The sequence below is a fragment of the Cyprinus carpio genome, chromosome A23, assembly GCF_018340385.1.
Source record: "Cyprinus carpio isolate SPL01 chromosome A23, ASM1834038v1, whole genome shotgun sequence".
NCBI classification, from domain to species: domain Eukaryota; kingdom Metazoa; phylum Chordata; class Actinopteri; order Cypriniformes; family Cyprinidae; genus Cyprinus; species Cyprinus carpio.
Window position 1 is genome coordinate 15,552,405 of NC_056594.1, and position 24,012 is coordinate 15,576,416.

The following is a 24,012-nucleotide window of genomic DNA, read 5'->3' on the forward strand; positions in this document are numbered from 1 at the left end:
CATCAATCGAACCCGGGTGCGCACCAAAAGTGCTAGTGTGAAAGCACCCTTAAAGAGGGTGACTGAAAGGGAAAAGGTTGTGAACAGAGACTTTACAAGGGGAGAAGACTAACATTTAAATAAATAGGAGAAATGCTAACACGTAATATGAAGGCTATATTCCTCAGTTAAAAGAGCTTATTGTCATTTGATATATAGGCACCACTATGCATCTCAATATGGTGGCAATAGGAATCCAGAGTAACACAGTGCTTTTAATGTGAATGAGGCGCCAACGCTCTGGGGTCGACTTAAGCAGATATGCGTTTTGTGGCATCTTCTCCTGATAACACAGAAAAGAACTTAAATTACACTTTCAGTTTTGATCATACAGATAAGAGCAATACATCAATCAAGTGGCCTAATGGTTAGAGAGTCGGACTCCCAACTTTTGGGGAAGTCGTGGCCTAATGGTTAGAGAGTCGGACTCCCAATCGAAGGGTTGTGAGTTCGAGTCTCGGGCCGGCAGGAATTGTAGGTGGGGGGAGTGCATGTACAGTTCTCTCTCCACCTTCAATACCATGACTTAGGTGCCCTTGAGCAAGGCATCGAACCCCCAACTGCTCCCCGGGCGCCGCAGCATAAAAATGGCTGCCCACTGCTCCGGGTGTGTGTTCACATTTTTTTTTTCACCACTGATCTGTTAAATTCAAATCACGAATTCTTAAAATCAGACAACAAACTCTGATTAATATCAACCAAACTTCACTTAATCACACTCAACTAACAATTAACAAACCATCAATATTTTTTATTTGTATACACACATAATAACAATAAAACTTTGTGCATTTACAAAATAAAGAAAACAAACAGGGTGCGCTGTCTGCTGCCTTGGCTCTGTGTGATCTTCATTTAGAAACTCGTCATTAAAATGAACTGTAACTCAGCAAATATTCAACAAAGAGACATGAGAGATATATCTAAAGAAAGCTTGACATGTCTACTTTTAAACTAAGCAAGTCTTATCGAAAACAAATATTCTGGATAAAGTAATCCATATGAAAACAGTTGAGTTCCTCGAGACACCCTTGTTTTCTTAATACTGTTTTGCTATGTCCGTTTATTTTGAACACAAGAATATGTCCTGAGTGAATGGCTTCTTGGTATGTGTGTGAGAGGAGCAAATCACACAATCCAGTCAGTGAATGTGTGTGTGTGTGTTGTATAGTAGAAAGTTCAGTGAGATGATCAGGGTTGAATTATCTCAACCCCATTGATGTGAAATCTTGGGATTAAGCTCCATTAAACACAGAGAGCCATGAAGCTTTATCTCAGGATTTCACTCTTACAGCCTGCTCAGTCACCATGCAAACACACACACACACACACAAAGGAAAATCGCCATGACACGATATTCACATTTATCGACCAAATTATAAAAGGAAAAAGGAGAAATAATGCACCTTTCTTCTTTTTTCCCTGTCTCTTTTTCTACTCTTTCCCTTCCTCTGCTAAGAAGAGACTTTGGAATCATTAAACTGCATAGCACGTGCCTTTTAAAGGCACCAGTGTCCAGAGCAGTATGGGCTCAGAGTCAGAGAGCTGTCGTGACTCCTTCAGATCACAGTCGCAATGGTCTCCGTGCCTCCATTCCCTAGTGGTTCTCTCTGTGTTAATGGGAATTGACCAGTGTTGTGTCCCTACGCTCCCCTCGGAGATGGCCCATTCTCCTCGATGGCTACGGACCAGCGAGCCCTTCACGCCCGCCAGCCTCTGGCTGCAGTACTAGGCTGATGAGGTCACAGAGCAAAGAGAGAAAAGGGGGAAAAACAGCTATAGAGATTTCAGTGCTGTGGAATCCAGCCAAACAAAATCGAACCATGTACAATCCTTATGCGCGATAATTGTACTGAAAAGTGGAAAGAGATTTTGTGTGCATTCATGGCTTAATGAATTGGACAGATCTACTTTATTATGTGTTTGCCATATTAATTGCAAGGTTTAAAGGGGCCACATACAAAGTCCACCCACAATGTTAGTAAAAGTTTTGTTTTCTTGCACTAAAACAGCCATATTTTAATTTTACAACCTTCTCTGTAACATTTACAATGAAATAGGCTGTTTCTGCTACTATACTGTACCTTTCGCTTGACTGGCACCATATAGTGGATCCACAAAGTATTTGGACAATTTTGGAGTCTTAAAGGAATAGTTAATCTAAAAACTGATTTGGAATTTAGCATTACATCACATGTAGTGAATGGGCGCTGTCAGAACGAGAGTTCAAACAGATTATAAAAACATCACAATAATCCACAAGTAATCAATAAATTTAACATCTTATGAAGTAAAAAGCTATGTGTTTGTAAGAAACAAATGCACTGGTGCAGTTCTGGTACAGACTACAGACCACTGGTGCAGACTAGAGTACAGTCTGATTTAAATGATCATGTGCTCCCTTTATCTGTTGTTGGTTTGAGTGTCACGGTGCACGCTCATTCATTTAGTGAAGTTCAAAAGAGACTTTAAATCATGACTATACAATCACTATATTTTCACTGCACTGACTAACCACTCAAAACACTATGAAAAACACTTTGCTTGTAGGACAAATTTTTTTTTTTTTTTTTTTTTTTTTAGAATTCTCTGTATTATATTTTGGAAATAAGTGCAGCAGCAATAGCCTGCAAACATAAATATTCTCAATTACTCATCTAGACCTGAATATTGAATATCTCATTGCATACTTTTCCATATTGCATAGGATCCCTACAGGTAGGTAGAAAGACAGATATGCCTATAGCTTGGACTGTTTTAAATAGTGTGCTATAGATGAGTCAGCTCATACCTGCACTGGACTAAACAGAGCCACCTTTCATCAAACATTTATAGACACATGACATGCACACAGGCAAGGGCAAACCTGCAAGAACTAATACACACAAGCATCTAACATACAAGACACACACTGATGTCTGTCTTGCACGCACACACACACACACACCCACTGTGTGGGCCGAAGTATGTCCTCGCTCCACTGGGGGCTGAATTGATCTGCGCTGGGCTCTTTATTGAAGTCATGATTCATGCTGTTGCTGTCTCTACTTCACTCCTCATAGCCACACTTCTCTCTTCTCTATCTATTAACTTGCTTTGTAACTTTATCCCTTGACCCCTAGACCCTTTTTATGTGGACTTCAGGCCCCCTGTCTGTTGTCTCAGCCTCTCAAAACCTGAATCTGAATAATCGTTTCCTCAAGAACGTTTATCATTTTCACGTGTTTTAAGTCTTAAACATTAAAGTGATTTTAAGCCATTCAAGCGCAAGACAGCACGAAGAGATCTCAATGCGGTAGGCTACTCGCGCACTGTGATAGATTGTTTCTGTGCACGCACACACACCTAAAGCGCATTGGCTGCTCTTATCTAAATAACTTCTGTAGTTTTAATTGATATTTGTGTGTCCGGTGGTTGGGGGGGGTTATTGAATGGATTAATGACTGAAGATGTTAATCGAGATGTATACCAAACGCACCCACATGTGCACTATTGAGAAGAGAAAATCATTTGAAACAATCTCACAAGCTGAAACACTTTCAAAGTCCATTTAATATCATAGTGACGTGTTGATATAGCATTATGGGAAACTGTTATGCTTTGTGTATTTGATAATGCTTTTGTTGATGATTCTGTGCTCAGCGTCATCGAGAAAAAGCTCTGTATTGCTGACTAATGCACTTCAGTGCAGTGAGACATATAAAGCCCCCTGAGTGAACGTTCCATCTCCAACCAGCAGAAATTAATTGACTGAAAAAAATTTGCAGTTTAAGGTTGCAGTGAGTTACATGAGGCAGAGTAGCAATTGTTCACTGTTTGCCTGAGGCTATATCTCGTTCATTCTGCCTCTCTCTCTCTCTCTCTCTCTCTCTCTATGTTCGCTATACGTGATATTCCTCATTGATTCTTTTCTCCTCTTTGCCACCCCTCCTCTCCTGTCCATTTTTCAGAGGCATATCTAATTGATCCATCTTTCTCCTACAGGGGATTTCTTAATCCCAAATCCTTGAAGAAAGAGAGTGGATCTGGCATGACCACAGCAGTGCGTGTGCATGTGTGAGTGACTGTGCATTCTCTTCAGTAGTGGGGGGATTCATAACAAGGGCCCCATTGTTGAGGCAAACACATTCAGTGCTGTGCAGAAGGGCCCTTAAGTGTTTCAGCTCACTCAGTGTGAGGATCATTCTTCTGTAGATTGAGATACCTGTTTTCACACATTCAAAAAAACCTGAATATTCTAAGAAATACTTGAAAGCACTTTAATATGATGTGAAGTATTAATTTTTTTTTTTTTTCCCACCGGAAAAGCTGTATTTGCTATGTTAAAGACAGAATAAAATCGAAATTTATCATGGACATTTAATTATTTAATTTTTTTTTTTTTTTTTTTTTAATAATAAATGGCCTTTTGGTCTGGTCAATGTGCACCAAATCATCAGAACACATTTTTATACACTGTAAATCTATTTTTATTTTATTTTATCTTTCATCATGAATGCAATACCTTTTTTTTTTTTTTTAATTTTTTCACATTGGTTACTGATGTAACCAAGGCCCCATGGGTAATATTAACCAATATTTTCAAAAGCTATATTTTTTCTATACAATCAAATTCTAATGGATAGAATTCTGTCCTACATATTTTTCTTTGAATAGTGTTCAGGTCTGACTGTCTTAAACCTTAAAATGTATGCATTTTGCATTTTCGCTTTAATGAAAACAAGAATATCTGACAATCTGTACACAGGAGTCACATGATCAGTCTCACAAATGGACTAACCTGATTAGTGCATAATTTTAAACATTTCATTATGAGTCTTATTATTTTACATCATTTGGCTCATTTGTTTAAATTTTTCAAAATCCTGAAACCTTGTTTATTTCAAAATTTTCAGTACGGTTTCAGACTTCTGGACCCCACTGAATTTCTAACTGAAGCAGTTAAAAGCATTGTGAATGCTGTTTCATGTTGTCTTCAATGCTGATTAAGGATTAATTTCTGTATGTGTCTGAGCTTTAGGGCTATAATTGTGTCAAAATCCCTTTCTGTGAAAAGAGATGTTGGAAGAAGGCCAAAAACTCATGCCTCTTAAAGGGGCCATAACATTTATTTATTTAATTATTATTTATCCACATATAATGCAACAAAACAGTCATACATTTGTTTTCCATGACTTTGTCCCCCTTGGAATTACACTTGCTATTTTATGCTGCTTCTAAGGCTTTTTTCACAAATGCACTTGTTTGTTGTTTTCAAATCTTAAGGACTAACTGTCCACACTGTCAGTTTGCAAATGCAGTCAAAATCCAGTGGATCTATATTGGTTGATATAGTAGTCATATAAGCGTCAGTATGATACCATGAGACTTTCTCAGAGCACCGTAGCTGTCAGTGTGAAAAGAGAGAATGGAAAACTGGAAGTTTTGCCACTGCTCATGTCTATCATGACGTCTCGCTGCAGTGCTGAACTCATGAGGCGCATGAAAGAACAAATGCAAGAATCTTTTACACACTGCATATACTATGTCCATGTCATTCACTCATGCACTTTTCACTTAATAGTCAATGTCACATACAGTAATTCTCTACAATATACGGGGGGGGGGGGGGGGGCAATGTGGGTTAATATCTTAATATCCCAATTTTGCGTACAAGGATGTCAAAATGTTCGCAAACTGGCTTAAACTTGCAAACGTAAAAGGCACAGATCAGTAGTGACCAAAATCTTAGCTGAGACATCTCTCAGTCTTATGAGACGCATGTAACAAAGTCTAAAATCTTTTTGGAAATTAATAACACTGTACAAAAAGGTCCAATTTGTTAACATTAATCAAAGCACTTATTAATCCTTTTTTTATTTTTTACATGTACTAATATATATTTAATATCTTAAGTAGTTAAAATTAACAATGAACAGTAGTATATTTATAAAATTAATGTTAACCTAATAAATGCTATAAAAAATATGTTGCTTATTGTTAGCTAATGATACCTAAACCAAATGTATAGAACCATATTGTAAAATGTTACCAACAGCTTTACAGCAATATCAAATGTTCTTTTTACTATACAGTCTATAAGAGACATTAGCATAGCCTTTAAACCACCAAGACAAAAAATTCAAACAAGTGAAATGATTAAAACAAGAGCAAAACAACAGTTAAAAAACAGCCACACAAACCCAATAGTGAGAACGAAGGAGTGAGAGAGACAGACAGAAAAGCAGGACTAAATGGGAAGAGTGCTTAACTGTTTCCCCTGTTGCCCTGAGCAGAAGGCTTTAACCTGTTTTTTCTGTTAAACTCCTCTTAAGCAGTCCTTTCATGTTAAATATCAACTCCCTCCATATCAGCGGTAAAATAAGCAGCTCTGTGGACGTTATATTTCTCTATATAAACACTTCAGCATTCCCTTTGAACTCCTCTCGCTGCTCATTACGCCGCCTTTGAAGACGGGATGTTGGAACATTGCTACATTTTGATTTTACAGTTATTAAGCATACGCAGCAGCAAATTCCAACTTGTACACCACGTGTCAATAATGCATGACTTAGCGGTCAGCTCACAGAAATAAACACTTTTAGTGCGGCAAGAGGAGACTTTGAGCAGGTATGGGTGAACTATCGATTCGGGGAGATTTCTGCAGACTGTGCAGAAAATATGCAATCACAAACACGCAATAATAACGTCACCCAGGGTTCACGTCAAACCATAATTACGTCATGAAGAGACTACAACACCGCCTGCTGACAGAAGTCAGATCAGGACACTTGAAAGACAATTTAACACTGATCTAAGAGCGAATGTATGAACATAGCCATGACAAACAGAGGTTGACAGCCGGTTCTATGAACATCCTTCTGAAGAGAAGCCTCCTGGGCACTCCCTCCTTGGATCTGACAACACGATACATCTCTCACCTTTTCTATCAGCGCAATTATGCTACGGCTTACTTTTACATTACACATATCACTCTGAAACTGGAGCATCTGTCGGCTACAAAGTGAAGCTAATCCTCTCTTTTCTTAGACGAAGAGGTGGAAAGTGAGTCTGTAACAGTGTCCGGGTCCTGACGTAGGCTAATAAAAAAAAAAATAAAAATACCTAAGTGCTGAAGAGAGGAAAAAAGAGAAATCTTTATGAAAGCGCTCGCTGGTCAGTTTAAAGCTGCATGCTTAGTGTCGTCGCTTTGAACTTGCTCGGCTCTGATTTGTGTGCTGAATGCTGAAATTCCATCATCAGCCAGGCTGACAAATGAGCTGTGAGCTATACGCTCCCAGAGAAGAGACTTGAGCGCTGCGCACAGAATCATACATCAAAACAAAGACATCTCTCCTTCATTACACTCTCTGTACACCGGCACACAGGTATTAGCACTGAAGGTGTTATAGCCCTTAAAGATAATCAGTGATCTCTGTCTGATTTTACAGTGGAGTGAAGGCAAGGGATGTAAGGTCACAGCAGAGCTAATAATTAGAGGCAGAACAAGAGACGTGATGTTGATGGTGGAGAGCGATGTGTTCCTCAGGCTGTACGCTTATCTCAGGCTTTACCTTGAAGTAATGTCTCTTTCTGTTCCAGTGGCTTTGAAAAGCAAATCTTGAATGTCTATTTTACAGCTCCACTGATCAGGTAGATATTAATAGTGAAAAGGCCGGGCGGCCCCCAAATTGTATTTTAAAAAGCTCATGCAATCAGTGGCATTCATACGACCACTCAATTATACAAATCATCTAACTAAAAGCCTTTATGTTCACCATTAAAAATATATTTATGTTGGTAACACTTCACTTGAAGCTTCTGTATGTAATGTATTATAAATCATAATGCATTAAGAATAAGATAAAATACATTATACTGTAGTACTTACCTATTCATAGTTATGCTGAAGAGACCCAATATAATGTGATATGTTTTAATGCATTAGACTCTTTAAAGGTATAACCATGAATATGTAAGCATTATAATGCATTATAGGTTGTTTAAAAGTGAAGTGCGCATTGGGAATTAAACAAAAGGAATGGCAGGTTTGTGAACCATTCACATGGGTTCACCAAGTGAGAATGACTTTTAATAGGAAAATATGTATGGGAGGTAGAATTGAAATTTATTTAAATTGCTGGCTTGACAACCTTGCTCAAAAAACAAAACAAAAAAAACAAAACAATTTAAAGTCTTGACCTACAGATTCTTCAAATATCATTTTCCAGAATGCCATTTTATGTTGATTTCTTTTTCTTATTACTAACTAAACTAAACTGAAAGGGACTGGGAAATTAAATGACTGAAAAGTGTAGATAATTCATATCCTCTTATTCTGTCATTACATGTCAAACTTCCCGACCCGCCTTCATGGAGAAGGCCCAAAAATCCCACCATGACTGGGTTTAAAACACATGACTGTGTGAATTACTAGAACATCCAACCAGCCTTTCAGTTACCTTTAGGAAGTCTGGCTCATGCCAAATTTATAAAAACGGATCAAAGACATAAGATGGATGGAGGGACAAACCACTTTGTGAATTAGCTGTACAGCACTCTTGTGAAATGTGTTATTGGAAGTCTAGTATTGATCTTCATTCCACAGTCATAGTGGCACAGTGATGCTTCATTCTAAACCAGAAACAACTGAATATTTTATATTTCACACTTCCTTTTCTGCTGCCCTTGCTTTTTCACATTCTTCTTATTGACAACATTTGAGGAGACAGCAAGTCATCATGGGAAAACAGTCTTTCTGCACCTTTGGAGCTAAAACTTCAACAAATCTCTCGCTCTCGCAGGAGTTTGGAGCTGCAAAACCATGGCAACGGCACTCTCAGAAACATCATAACCGGCGTCTACCTTTCACACATGATATACAGAGATTGCAGGAGTGAGCAGTCAAAGAAGGAAATATAGCAGACACACAGAGAACAAACAGAGAGAGAATGAAGGGTTTAGAGAGAGGGAAAATAAAAGAAGGAGACTAGGAAAATCGATTAGCTGTTTATGCATCCCAGACAGCTGAGGAAACGGTTGGAAGTTTTGGAGAATCGGGCAACCTGAAACTTTCCTTTTGTATTTCCATCAGCTTCTATTTATCTGCTAATTTCACACATGAGCTGGAAGCAGTGGTTTGTTGAGAAAGAGTCTGTTATGTCACTTCCTCCTCCTTGTCGCACATCTGGCTTTGCAAGCTGTTGCTATTGACGACCGCATCTGCATGTGGACACACCCTGCTTGCAACAGCATGTGGCGTATCGCAAAATAATAGCCATTTTCTAAACAATTACAGACAAAACGTCCCCCTGGAGAAAGGGGATGCTGATAATTGGAACTGAGAGTGGCCTCCGTCAACACAAATAAACACGGCTGCGTATCGCTGATCCTGCAAAGTAGCTGTTGCTTTCAATCTGGACGCAGAGTGGTGATAGCGTTGACATACTGCAACCGTCCCTACCGCTGTCCGCTGCAAAGGTGCCCGCTTGATTACTGCCTTACAAACAGCAGTTTTGACATTTGTCTTCATTATTAACAATGGAGAGAGGTGATTGAGCTACAGGCACACTCCATTAGCCCTGCTCATCGCATACTCGCATGGCTTATATCACGCATTAGATGGAGTCAACATGAAATAACGTGTTGGGACTGAGGGGGTCTGGATGGTGCACTTGGTTAGTGCCTCTCTCCCGGCCGGTAGAGGTTAAGAGAGCAGGAGCTGCATCTAAATAAGAAAGCTTATTTCAATCTGTATAATTACCACTGGGTAATGAAAAACTAGCCCACCCTGCCACCTTCACTTAAGAGAAATCAATACGTGTTTGGGAGTTTATTAGAATGCCAGAATCATGAGTTTGGTCTTGGGGAGGGCAATATATGTATTAAATGCGCAAGCCGAATTAACAGCTAATCAAGAGACCATTTTGTTTTTCTTTGTGTTAGAAACATCCCTTTTTAACTATAAAGAACCTTTTGTTCAATGGTAAGGTTCCTTGGATGACAAAGGTTCTAAATGGAATCACAGATGCCAAAAAATAACCTTTCATTTTAAAAGGGTAAAATGCATAATAACAATAATTAAAACTATGACAAAAACTTAGTGAAACATCAAATAAAAACCTCTAAAAATTAATACTAAACTGCTTGTTTTAGTGCCTGAGAAATTACTTAAACCATGTAGCGCAGCTATTCGTTTACTTTCAGAATTCTACAATGCCCTGTTGGGAGTGAATAGCTGATTTTTTTTTTAAAACATAAAAAGTGTCTTGAACATTTAAAACACAATGGAAATTACAGAAGAGCATCCAGAAGAAACTTCAAATCCAACACTCTTTGTTCTAAATAAAATGTTTCCATGGCTAATCAACATCAATCAACAATGCAACTTATCAATGCATGACTATAATTAAAATACTCTGAAGGTGGTACACTGTTTCTGCTGCCCTAACTTTTCTACCTTGTGGATATTTTAAGTTAATTTACACTTAATTTATTTAGGGCTAAGGTAAAACATGCTTACACTGAGACTTAATTATTTCAAGGGGTCATATGACATTGCTAAAAAGAACATTATTTTGTGTATTTGGTGTAATGCAATGTGTTTATGCATTTTAAGGTAGAAAAAAATATTATTTTCCACTTAATGTACGTTATTGTTGCTCCTCTATACCCCGCCTTTCTGAAACGTGTCGATTTTAACAAAGCTCATTGTTCTGAAAAGTGAGGTGTATGCTGATTGGCCAGCTATCTAGTGTGTTGTGATTGGCCAAATACCTCAATCATGTGACGCAAATGTTTTGTCTTTTTCCATACTGTGATGCCATGTCCCAGCGCGACAAGACAAAAACACAATAAAGCCCATTATAAACGAGGCTATTGTTCCTGTTGCTTTGCATATCGTGCTGCAAAAACACAAAACTAATCATCATGTCTTTTTACCTGTTGCTTTGCATATCGTGCTGCATAAACATAAAACTATGTCTGCATTTGTGACCGGAGAAACGACAAACAACAAACGCTACTCTACACAGCTCAAAACTCGCTTTGAATCATCAGTGGCAAATTCTTTAAATATGAAAATGTACTTACAGACTGTGAGTAAGAAGTGCCAGACTGTCCTTGAAAAGCTGGAATTGACCCACTTTACAGAAACAGACACCGGCATTGTAGGCTACTCTCCCGGAAACAGTCCTCGTCCTCTGTAAAATGCGCTGCACACATCTGAATATTTGGGTTGAACTGTTTTTTTGTCATTAATCACTAACCCCCATATCATTCCAAACACGTAAAAGCTTCTTCATCTTCGGAACACAATTTAAGATGTTTTGGATGAAAACCGGGAGGCTGTTTTCTTTCAAATCAAAGCTAAATACACGTAGAAACAGCGCATCCTTGTGGCACAGCTGATACAGAAGAGCATACGCAGCATACGGTGATATGGAGAGACACAGAGGAGACTGTTGACAAAGGAATTGTTGAATGAAGTTGTTATTTTTGTTTTCTTCGCTTAAAAAAAGTATTCTTTTCACTTCATAACATTACGGTTGAACTACTGATGGCAGATGGACTATTCTGACGATGTCTTTCATACTTTTCTGGACCTTGACAGTGTAACTTGGCAGTCTATGGGACAGTCACAGGCCTCCCAGTTTTCATCCAAAATATCATAAATGTCCTCTTTTGGAAGGCCAAACAAATTAGATTCACTTCCGGGGTAAGTGATTAATGACAAAATTTTCATTTTGGGGTGGAGTATACCTTTAACCACTGATTTCTATTTATGTCCTCTTTTGGAAGGCCAAACAAAGTAGTTTCGCTTTCACAGCGAAACACACAGTGTCTCCACAACATGGCAGCAGCAGCAACAGCGAGAATAACAGTTATGCCTTCTTTCTTTGTGTGAACATTTGGCCGGCATTATGGAAATCTTCCCACATCATGACATAGACATGTGGGGGTGTGTTAGAATGAGCCGTTTTAGGAGGGCGTGGTTGACTCTTAACTTTTATAAAGAATATCTCATTGGATTTGAGATACTAGTCTTTGGAACTTTACAGATCTTCTTTATACATCAAGAGCTTGTAACACTCCAAAGAGAAAGGAAAAATTGAAATCGCATCCTATGACCCAATTAACATATACTGTCTTCCTTTCAACAAACATTAGAAAAGTGTACAGGAAAAATTCCAAAAAACACTAGAAAAGTGTACAGGACAAATTCTGAAAGTGACTAAAGTTTAACAGGACAAATTCTGAAAGTGACTAAAGTTTACCTTGAAAATAATGAATTGCTTAAAATAGTAACAAATACAGTATAAGGTCCAGGACAGGGGAACTGATCAACCAGATAATGAAAGAGAGAGAGAGAGAGAAAGAGCAGATTTAGAGGTAGAAATAGACATTAGTAAGCATTGTTCCTCAACCACCTCTTCGTTAACTGTTAATGTACTTTGTTAATAAAGAATTAGATCAGAGTCAATCTGGGGTCTCAACTCTGATATCAAAATTCTATCTGATAAAAAAAAAAGTTCTTGTGCTTGAAAAATGTATAATGCATGACTGTCAAGCTAGGATGTCCCCCTTATGTCCTTACAAGATGTCTAAGGTTTTAACCTAAGCCCAGATGTCAAATCCAAAAATAAAAAAATGAAATAAAATAAAAATCATAGGGAGCTTTTCTTGTTACTAGGGGCTTGTAAAGCACTATTTTCTTTTCTTCTTTATTTCTCAATTTCCTGTAAAGCTACTTTGGAACTTAGGAACAATGCTTGGTAAAAAGTGCCACACAAATACAAACTGAACTTTAATGATCCCTCAAGTCAGCCAGAATTTACAGCACAGACACAAAGAGTTGAGAACAGCTACCTGTGTATGTCACACTTAACTTATCCACATTTCAGCACTTGTCCTGCAACATCATTCATCAGATGCACCCATTGAATTGATGGTGCTAAAAAGCCATGTAATAGAAAGACCTTCTAAAATCCTTGAAAGCGTTTAGGTAACCAGGAATTATTAGGAATATAGATGAGTCTGCTGTGCACTGAGAACACGGGTGGTTGACTTCCTGATTAGGCCTTTGCATCTGAGGGTCAGAGAAGGAAGATGTCAACTACAACCAGGAAAGAAATTAGATAGCCAGTAACAGACATGCCTTTTTCTGGTGGCCCTGTTGCATTGTGGGAATGATCAAGAGGAGGAAGGGGGGAAGCTCATCTATCTCATCGTCTACACTCTCACCTGAAGTGATGGGGAGACATCAGGAAGCCAGGCTGCTATTTCACGCCCTGTTAAGTACTAATGCTGTAACACACATCTTGCTCCAATTTTAGGGAACAAGGAGTTTTACTGTGTACTCAAGGTTCATCTGTTCTAGAGAAAGAGAGAGAGAAAATGGAGATAGTGAAAGAGTGAAGGAGGTTGGGTAGGCACCACAGTCACCACTTAAAGGAATTGTCATGTAGCCCGGAGACACAGAGTTTTACCAGCCCTTGTTTCAAACACACACAGACCACACGATATGACACCTCTCGTTCACACACCCCTCCTGGAGAAAAAGCCCTCAGTGAAACAGCTCTGAAGGTGAAGGTCACATCATTTATTTGCGTTTGCAGTAAACAGGTCTGAGGCAGACTGATAGGGCAAGGTTATTATCCTGAAGAGCACAGCTCTGATTGATCGCTCTTCGCTCGGTCTGGGGTGCGCTGGGAGGACGTACTGAATGGCCGCTCCCCTATTATACTGCTGCTCATAGCGGGAGGAGAGAAACACAGGACCGTCGGTGTCCAATCGCTGCTGGCGGCCTCATTATACTTCACCTATGGAGACGTGGCCATTTGACTGTAGTCTCTTCATAAACACAGAGGGGGATTTCTTAAAGTGATAGTTTACTCAAAAATAGGGCTGTAACTAAAAATCATTTTGAGAACAAATTAATCTATTGATCATTTCTTCAGTTATTCAAATAAAAATGTCCATTGTTTAAATTTTCCTGCTCACTATTGTTCTTCAAACAAGGAGCAAATTGACGGCTATAAATATAAATACATAATCTCTAACCCAATATCTAAACTCAACAACTACCTTACTAACTATTAATAAGCAGCAAATTAGGAGCTTAGTGAGGTAAAATTTGTAGTTAATGGTTTGTTAATAGCGAGAATTGTACCTTAAAGGGATAGTTCACCCAAAAATGAAAATTTGATGTTTATCTGCTTACCCCCAGGGCATCCAAGATGTAGGTGACTTTGTTTCTTCAATAGAACACAAACAAAGATTTTTTACTCAAACCGTTCCAGTCTGTCAGTCATATAATGGAAGTGGATGGGAGTCACGGCTTTGAGAGTCAAAAAACATACACAAACAAAACCAAGTTTAACCCTGCGGCTCATGATGATACATTGATGTGTAAAGATAAAAAACGAATGGTCTGTGGAAGAAACTGAACAGTATTTATATTGTTTTTTTACCTCTGAAAATCTGAGGTAAAAAACTATGTATAAAAAAAACAACTAAATGTTAACTAATAAGAAGTCAAATCGATAACATTTTCAATTATTATAATTATTATTATTATTACTACTACTACTTAATTCAGCAGTACCCCCACAGTTTAAATGCTGTTATTATTTGCTCACCCATTTGTCATTTCAAACCATTAGACTTTCATTCTTGCATGAAACACCAACGGAAATGTTCCTGTATTCTCTATCAGAATGTCCAGCTGATTTTATCCAGAGCAAGCCGTGGTTACATTTTACTGCGAGAAAAAGAACAACTTGGACCTTCCTCTAAACTCTCTCTGTCTTATCCCTTTACGCCTGCTGCAAGCTAGGAAGTGTTCGCACTGTGCACTCTTTTTTTCTCTGCTTGCCAGACATGCAATTTTTTGCTGAGTCCACCTTAGTACCCAAAGCCTTCTTGCCACCCTTCTTAAATTAGCCCACTGTAAGCCACAGCCATTTACACAGGAAAAAACATATGGAGGCATGTTAGAGGATAAGCCTGCCAGATGACAGCAGGCGGTGCTGGATGAGAGATATAAAGAAAAGAGACAGAGAGAAAAGAAAGGAGAGAAGGGTTTATTTGAGTGTTTCTTCAGCTCAGTGAGTGAGTTCAACTCAAAGTTACTTCAGCTCAAACAAGATCTTTTAGTAGAATTCAGCATGTGTGTGGGTCAGAGATGACAGAGGCCTATAAAGATCTTTGTAGCATTTCTCACATATATCTGAACTTTACAAGACACTGCTGGTTGATACATTGAGAAACTTTTACCACTGCAAATGTCCTTTAAGGGACAGTTCATCCAAAGATAAAGATTCTGTCATAATTTACTGACTGACTTTCATTCTTCTGTGGAACACAAAAAGAGATGATCTGCAAAATCATCCAAGCCACAAACATCTGCCATGAGCTGTCAGTCTCCAAAGAATTGCCAAATGTCATTGTTTGTTGCATGTCTTGTACTGTATGTGAATAAGCAATTCAATAAAAATATTGGTGTAGGATTTACTTTGAAACACTCAGAAATTGCTAGTTAATTTAGCTAATAATTAAAAAAAATGCAAAGCATGTTCTGCCATTTTTTATGTTTGAAAATCTGTTCCCAACATTGTATGGAAAACAGAAGTGCCAACATTCTGCTAATCATTGTGTTTGATGCTAAATCGTACTGGTTTGGACAAAATGAGTGATTTTTTTGGGCAAACTATACCTTTAAGTGGTAAAGCTTGTAAATTTAATGGATAAATGGTGGAAACTCCAAACTTCCTCTGAAACATCTGCTGTCAGAAAATGCACTGCCAAAAAATTATTTGGTTGTTAAGTGAGGTCTGTTCACTGTCTAATGAGAGCTACACAAAGAGAGAGCAGGCAGAGAATAAATGCACGTCTTGGCAAGTGTTTCAAAGTGATTTTTTCAATTATATGAATGTATAATATGAGTTTGGGTTCGCATATGCAGAACAACATCACATGACCCCAGCATGCTCAACTATCCAGAGGACACAATACAAAATGATAGATCCTCAGTTCAAACACCAAAAAACAAAAGAGTAAAACTCTGGATAAAGCACCCACGCTGTTTGGTGAGCGAGTATATGTGTGTATGAGTGGAGATAAATCAAAGAGTGCTCACACACACATACACAGCGGGGCCTTGCCAGGGCGCGGAAAAGTAAAAAAGGGCCCTGCAGTCTACCTGTGATGGCAGTGGTTCCCAGCATGGGGGAAGATTAATGCCGGCACTCTGGAGCAGAGCAAACATCCCGAGCTTAATAAGGTACAAACAATTGCTTCCATTTTGTTTGCTATCAAGGGGAAACTAAACTCGGGCTGCTGAGGTGTATTTTTTCATTCTCAAATGTGGACTAGAAAAAGTTGGAGCTGACTTGGGGACTTGCAGTGCATGTGCAACAACAACAACCACAAAACCACGGGCTTCTTTTCTTAAGTGCACCCATTATTTGCACCCCAATGATTTCAAAGAGAGTTGATGGGTTTGTGTGCACTATGGTGCAGACAAATGGCCTCACCTCCACTCCTTGTACTTTGAGCTTCATGTGATCCTCCCGCGTGGTCTTCCCATCTTTCCTTTTTTTCCAGCAGTAGCCGTCCTTTCTGTACTTCACCTTCTTCCTATTGTAGAGGATCATCGACCCATTCTGTGGCCTAGATCCAGAAGTGAGGGAAAAGCAAAGAGATGGGGTGGATGGAAGAAAGAAAGAAGATGGGGTTGGGTGGGGAGGGAGAGGGAGAGAAATTTTAGTGCTGTGGAACTCATTCGGCAGAAGTACAAAGAAGGCTGACTCAAGGCAAAGAGAGAAGAAGCGGTGCACCAGTGTATACAGGTCACACACTTGTACACACACCTCACACACTTGTATACAGATGTTCATGGCCATGCAGAGTTTAAAAAAGGCTTGAAGTTGCCATGAAATGGAATTTGAAACCCATATTACCTCTGTAATGACTTACAGTTTTGCTTCATAAATGTACATATCCCTTGCAGAATCTGAAATATGTTCAGCATTTTTTTAAACAAGACGAATCATATGCTTTTCAGAATATACTTAATGTGTAACTTCTACACTTTCGTTCGAAAATTTGGAGCCACTGATGATTTTTTATTTTAATTCTATTAAGGTGCTATAAATTGGTCAAAAGCGACTTCTACAAAAGTTCTACTTATATAAGAAGATTTCTTCTTATATAATGTTACAAAACATTTCTATTTTAAGTATTATTTTAAATTGCACTAATAATTCACAATATTACTTTACTGATATTACTTATCATTTAAATTACCTTTCTTTATTATGTTTTAAAATGCATTTTTAAAATGCACCCTCTAGAGCAAAATGGACCCTCTAGAGCATCTTTATGCATCCCAGTGGACCTTTACATTGCGATTTTCTAGCAATTTCAAAACTCTGAATACATTAAAGATTTTAGTACTTTCTTATTATATGTCCCTGGTCTTACTGCGCATGGTAATTAAATGCATGTATAACCTGGTTAACATTGATTAATAGTCTGCAAGGCCTTACTGCATTAAGACAAAAGTCAAAAATGTGATTCTGTATATTTAAAACACAAACAAACATCTAGCAATGAATCATACATTAAGACCAGAAAAAAAAAGCATATTAAGAAAGTGCTATTACCAGTAGCCATTTTTTTATTCCCCAGTCGTACCATGTGTAGCCTTTCTAAACGTGTTCAAATAGGGTCAATTTTCTATTCATGTTTTCTGTTCTTTAAATATACTAAAACTCGGCTTTGTTTGTCAGGGGAGAGAGAGAAATAAGAAATATTTCATATAGACCTACGACCAGCAGCGCCTCGCTGATGCAAATGAGCGGTGGAGCACGTCCTGTGGGGAAAACATGTGCGAGAACATCCTCAACTTTCCATTTATAATTCATTCTCACTTTACCATCCCACTGCCCTCTGGTTGATAATGATACCGTGTATGCATCTGAAGAGTTCCCAGCTCGCTTCTCTTTATGACAGTACACGTTTCCCAACAACTAATAACTGCAGAGCAAGGAGGCATCGCAAGAACACACAGTCGCACTTGGCCATGCGTTCACACACACACACACACACACACACACACACACACACACACACACACACACACACACACACACACACACACACACTGCGAGGGCATGCAAGCTTAGTAAAAAGCTACAGGTGCACGCATAAAGGTGCATCTATGGCTGACAGAGTCTGGCTGGGTCCCAGGAGGCTGCAGTTTTGTTGCGTGCAAGTTGGGAGTGTGGGAGTTAAGGTGCTTCAGCAAAGTCTCAGCCATGAAACCAGCTGCTGTTAGCATCTGTTAGCCAGCCATCACTTTAGCCCAGCACAGCAGCAAACATATTATACAGTACTTCTATCTCTCTCTTTCTCTCTCTCACACACACACACACACACACACACATACAGACACTCATACTCCTAACGTACCCGAACAGTGCTGCCTCTCTGGAAACGGAAAAGGAAAAAGTCATTGTCTGCCTGCATTGTCTTGTTTATTTTATCATTTCTTTCTGGTGCATATTTATTTACTACATCAGTTTGCAGCTTAGCTCATGGGGCGTCTTGTTTATCTTGCAATTGCTCATCAATCATTTCCAGGGACGAGTCTCAGGGGCTGATGGGGCCCCTCTCTCCCCGCACTTTGGCCCCTGACAGCACCTTTTAATTAGAGATGCCATTCAAAATCTGTCATGCACAATCCTCTCTCGTTCTCTCTCAACCAATTTGACAAGTGCCATGGGTAGTTGCTACGTCTGTTTGCCCATCTTGCTTTCATTCCCGCTTTTTATAAAACCACAATTTGTCATGTGCTGACCTTAACACTAATTAATTCTGCTTCTAATCCTGTCTCCTATTTCTCTCTCTCTTTGTTTCCCATTCTATCATGTCATCTTCATCCTGTTGCTGCTTTCATTCAATGCGCTGGACTCTTCTGTGTTAATGTCATTCTGAAAGACTTCCTGCTGCATCGCATTCATTCTCTCTCTCTTTTGGTTTCTTGGTGAGCCTGGGACCATGTCGGCACTGTTTAAATCATTAATCTGCTCACTGTGATGCCTGCTGTGGGATTGAGCCTGAGATACAAGGAAGGAAACAGAAAGGAAGACACTGGAGGAAAGAGTTTGGACCTTGAGTTAAAATAACCCTAATCAGATTTCAATCTCTCCAAAAACAAAAACAGACATTACCATATAGCACAATTATTATTTTTTCCACTAATTTACAAGAAGAGTCCTTTTATTCCATCTAAGTTATTTATAAATTGTTTGTCTATGTGCCCCTGCTGGTAAATTTTGTAATTAAACAAAATGATTAGTCACATGGCATGTATTTCAAATGGTGTACCTCCAGTGAGTCATGTGCCAGTCAAAGAAATGAATGGGAATGCTAATAGATATTTTAACTTCTGCTATGCAGTATTACACATTAATATCAGTAAAAACTGATTAACAAATCAGAAAAGGCTGGAGGGGGACATGCATATTTTGAGTGTTTAGTGGTAAGATGTAGAAGAAACAGCATTACTGTATAGTAACTGGGGACAGGCCTGTGATTAAAAAATGTCTTTAAACCATAAATTCAAGGCATTTTTAAATTCAAAAACACATTTAGTTCCTGCCTATTATGTTTGAGTAAACAGGCATAGGAACAAAATGTGTTCTTGAATTACACAATAAATATAGCACACTCCAGCCAGCCTACTGTAAGTGTTTGCTGAGACCATGGTCAACCTAAATGTACCTACAGAGAGAAACATGTACCTACAGAGAGAAACATAAAACAACAAACAATAACATCTTATAATGGATCCTTGTCTTACACAAGAATGAGTAAAGATTCATGAGCTGAAATTTCACAGGGGTCAGGACCATCTCTAGCTTGGAAAAAGCTTGTGGAATTGGGGTGAAGCTTGGAGGTCAAAGGTCTCTGTACCTTACTTATAAGTGGTGAGCACATTTTACCTGATGTTGCTTTTATCCACTCAAAGACCTTCCTAATGCACCACTTTTCAATTTGAGAGAGTTGAAGGAGTGCACGGCCATCTTCTGGGGTGTGAGACAGACTGCGGGTCAAGCTTGTGAGATTTCTGTCTCACTCTCTGTGTACTGTACATAAGCCATTCAATTATACTTATCAGAATTATACATATTTATATGTTGCAGGGAAATGCCAACTACTCTGTTATCATAGCACCATGACAGGGGCCATGTGTCTCAAAGGGCCTAAACGTGACAGATTAATATGGAAATGCAGAAAGCCTTTATTCAGAACAATTTACTGTGATTCAGTCTCAACAGGTTAGCTGAGAGAATAATCAGCTTCGGCCTTTAATCTGCACATGGGCTTATTCAGAATCTCAAGAGATCCTTCATTTACCAAAGCTAATAGCATCCACGTATTTAGTTCAGAGAGGTCATGTACATTTTTAAAAAATATATATATTTTTCTCATATTCCAAATGAATTTGTGAAAATTTTAATAAATGCAGGGGAAAAGAACAGTGTGACAACAATTTAACCATAAAGTAAACTCTTTCATTTTGCAAATATAAAATGTAACCCATCCACAGTACTACTTTGATAATTTCCCTTGGCAGTATGTGGGAAGTGTCTTGACTATACTGTCCAAAGGCCCTAAAATTAGTTTTTGGACAACACTTAAAAATGTATGAATTTAACTGAAAATGTCTGAGAAATGTCTGTTTCTGGATTCCACTTGGTCTAAACTCAGAACAGTGTATCTATTGTTTCATCATTTTAAACTCCAAAACTTCTACTTGTGAAAAGTGTGCTTGTGCTATCTTGGTGTAAAATAATTGCCACTTGGTTTGATATTTTCTTCTCTAATGCAATAGCATTCATACATTTTTAAGTGTGGCTTAAGTGTCCAAAAACATTTTGAGACCGCTGTATAGCTCTGAGCGTGATGCATCCAAAAGCAAAGTATCTGAATTATGATTGCTGTAACTTATGCTGAAGAAAAGTCATCAAAGCGCATTAGAGAGAGTGAAATGTTTGGCTGGGTGATCCAGTGCTACTAAAGCAGCAGACCAGGCAGCTCCTCTAAAGTGCTACAATTCCCTTGGAAAGAAGAGGCTGTTTGATTAATGCAACACTTGTTGTTTTTCTCTGCTCTCAACCTGTGAGTATATGTGTGTGAGAAAGAGAGAAAGCAAGTGAGCTTCTAAAGATCAGGGAGGTAAGCAGGCTGAAGCCAAGCTCCACAGAAGGGAATGAGCATGTGCTGTCATCAATTACACATCAGGCTTTCAGACATCACTTCTAACGGCCAGCTACCACCAACTGACATTTTTATAAACATATACACCGATACTCACAAACACAGAATCATTCATGCAAACATATAATGTGCACCTCAAAACACAATATAAAATAATTACTGATACATGCCTAGATATTCATCGGTGCTTACTCACAAAATATACACACACTCTGAATAAGAGAGAAAGCATAAACAGTATCCAGAGCAGATGATGGGCATCTGCTCTGGATACACACACACACACAGCAGCCTGTCAGTCTCTACTGAATCAGCATTCAGCATAACATACCCCTAAGTCATAATGACAGCCTCAGGAAGAGTGATGCATCACAACTTTCAACACACACACATACACAAACACACACACACACGGTTCACCCAGGTTTGAGTTTATAATGAATAACAAAAATAAATGATTTCGGCTTCAATGTAAACCATGTGCAAATCGAATCGAATGCCAAGTATCTTAAAGTCATTTCAAACAAAACCAAACTACTAAGGTTTATAACACGTATAATACACTCTTTATAATATAAAAATGTACAATCTAAAACATTATATAGATTATGTATGCTGTTTTCAACACTGAAAATATGGAATGATTCTTGAGCACCAAATCAGCAAATTAGAACGATTTCTGCAGGATCATGTGACACTAAAGACTGACGTAATCACTGCCAAAAACTCAGCTTTGCCATCACAGAAGTAAATTAGATTTTAAATGTATAAACAGTTATTTTAAATTGTAATATTTCTTAGTATTAATGTTTTCCTGTATATATGATCAAATGAATCACTTTCACATCAAGACACACTAGAACAAGAAGTCTAACTTGTATGCTCAACTGTGCAGCTACCTTCACTCAAAATCACACTAAGGAATGCTGGAAAGGCAATGTTACACAGTAAAGGCTAAGTGTGACCTCTCTGGCAGATGAGTTTATAAACGCTCCCTTTCTCTCTTTCATATCTGATTGCCTGTGAACCAATGCTCGTCTCTTCCAGCACAAAACAGATGTTCTTGGCATGGTTATCATGATGGGAAAAAGGCGAGACAATTTAAAAACAATATAAATTACAGTGATTCACACAGTGTCTCGCCACTCCTAGATCTATGGGGTAGGATAAGAGATGGTGGGGGGAGGGGCCTCTGTAGAAGCGAAGTTCAGTGATGTCACTGATATTCAGACCTGAGAGAGACAGATACAGACAGATAAAGGGAGACTGCAATGGTAATACGTGGGTTCCAAAGTAAAAATGGTATTCACTTTTCCCATATGGAAAATAATTTGTCAGATTTAAAATGAGGTTGTGAAGTGATGAAATCAGTCTGATTTTAACTTTCAAGCCTTTAACGAGCCTGAACTACACTACCTGTAATCTTGTGGCAGGCAGCTCAATAGATTCACCAATCAGAAATGTTTTTAATAATTTTTTAATAAATAAAAACAGAGCCAGAAAAGTTAATCAGCAAAACTCACTCAAAGTCAGTAAGAATAAACTTATTTTTTTTAAAGAAAATAATACTTCATTTATCAAGGATGCATTAAATTGATCAAAAGTGGTGGTAAAAAGATCAAAAAAGACTTTTACATTGTTACAAAATTATAATAAAAATTGCTGTTCTTTTGAAACAGAAGAAGAAGAAGATCGGGATAATAATCTGGATAATAATTTCAGTGATCAACAACTTAAATTCTGTTTCAACTCACACAAAAAGTCTTTTTAATGCTAAACTGTTACTAAACATCATTTCCCTGCATGTTTCGGTCTTTTATGTTTTATATCTTTTTTTTTTTTTGCTAAAAAATGGTTATGTTTAGATTAAGTGATCTAAAAACCTAAATTGTTTATCCATAAAATTCTAAAAATCATTGATACATATTTTGATTACATAAAAGATAAATACGTGGTAATTTTACATTTTAAACATTGTGATATGTCTGAATTGTACATTTGAGCATCAGCCCAAACGTACAAAAATGTATGTTTTGTGCTTGTAAACATTACGTACTAATGCCTATGTATAAACAATGAAACCAGGCTGGGGACGCATAGGTCATTCTCTAAAAAATAAATAAATAAACAAGTATTTATATTTGTCTTATTCTCTGATTTTTATCATTTTGCTCCAAACCATGTTGTGTATTAGTCAATTATTGATGGATTGTTTTTAAATCTCCAATGAGGAAATGAATGGGAAACATACATCTTGTTCAAAGGCCACCGAAAATGAATCCAGTTACTGTTATGCTCTATCAGTGATAGGACTACACGATTCTCCGTTCCGTAGTGCACGGTGTTAGCGAGCAGGCCTGCTGGGCTGTTCTCTCTGTTGAGGAATGACACTGTAGCCAGCTTTAATTAAAGCTTTTGAAGAGCAGGCAGGCGTGCATGAATAAATCACAGAATAGGCTGGCATCAAAGCGTTGGTCGATGTGGCTCGAGAAGCTGTGTCTGTGTGGGGTGGGCGCTACATTGGCCTCATTCTTCAAACTTGCCTCTCTCACCCTGTCCAACAGCTTCCACTGGGAACCAAATTCATTTCTCTCGACTGTTTGACAAAATGCTGTCCAAGATCTCCTGATCTCAGAGGACCAGCGATGTTACAGCAGGACATGGGTACAAATATGTGTTTATGTGTAGCGAGTTACACATTTTACG

The 24,012-nt window shown here is 38.3% G+C and overlaps 1 protein-coding gene across 11 annotated transcripts in view; it reads right to left on the reverse strand.

Annotated features, from left to right (window-relative positions):
- LOC109088860 (calmodulin-binding transcription activator 1-like) overlaps positions 1–24,012 on the reverse strand; it is a 342,437-nt gene that overhangs the window by 122,333 nt on the left and 196,092 nt on the right. For all 11 annotated transcript variants that reach the window (XM_042713383.1, XM_042713382.1, XM_042713385.1 and 8 more), the window contains one exon: positions 16,554–16,689. In XM_042713383.1, coding sequence (XP_042569317.1) covers positions 16,554–16,689 — 136 coding nt within the window. The remainder of the gene's footprint in view (positions 1–16,553; positions 16,690–24,012) is intronic.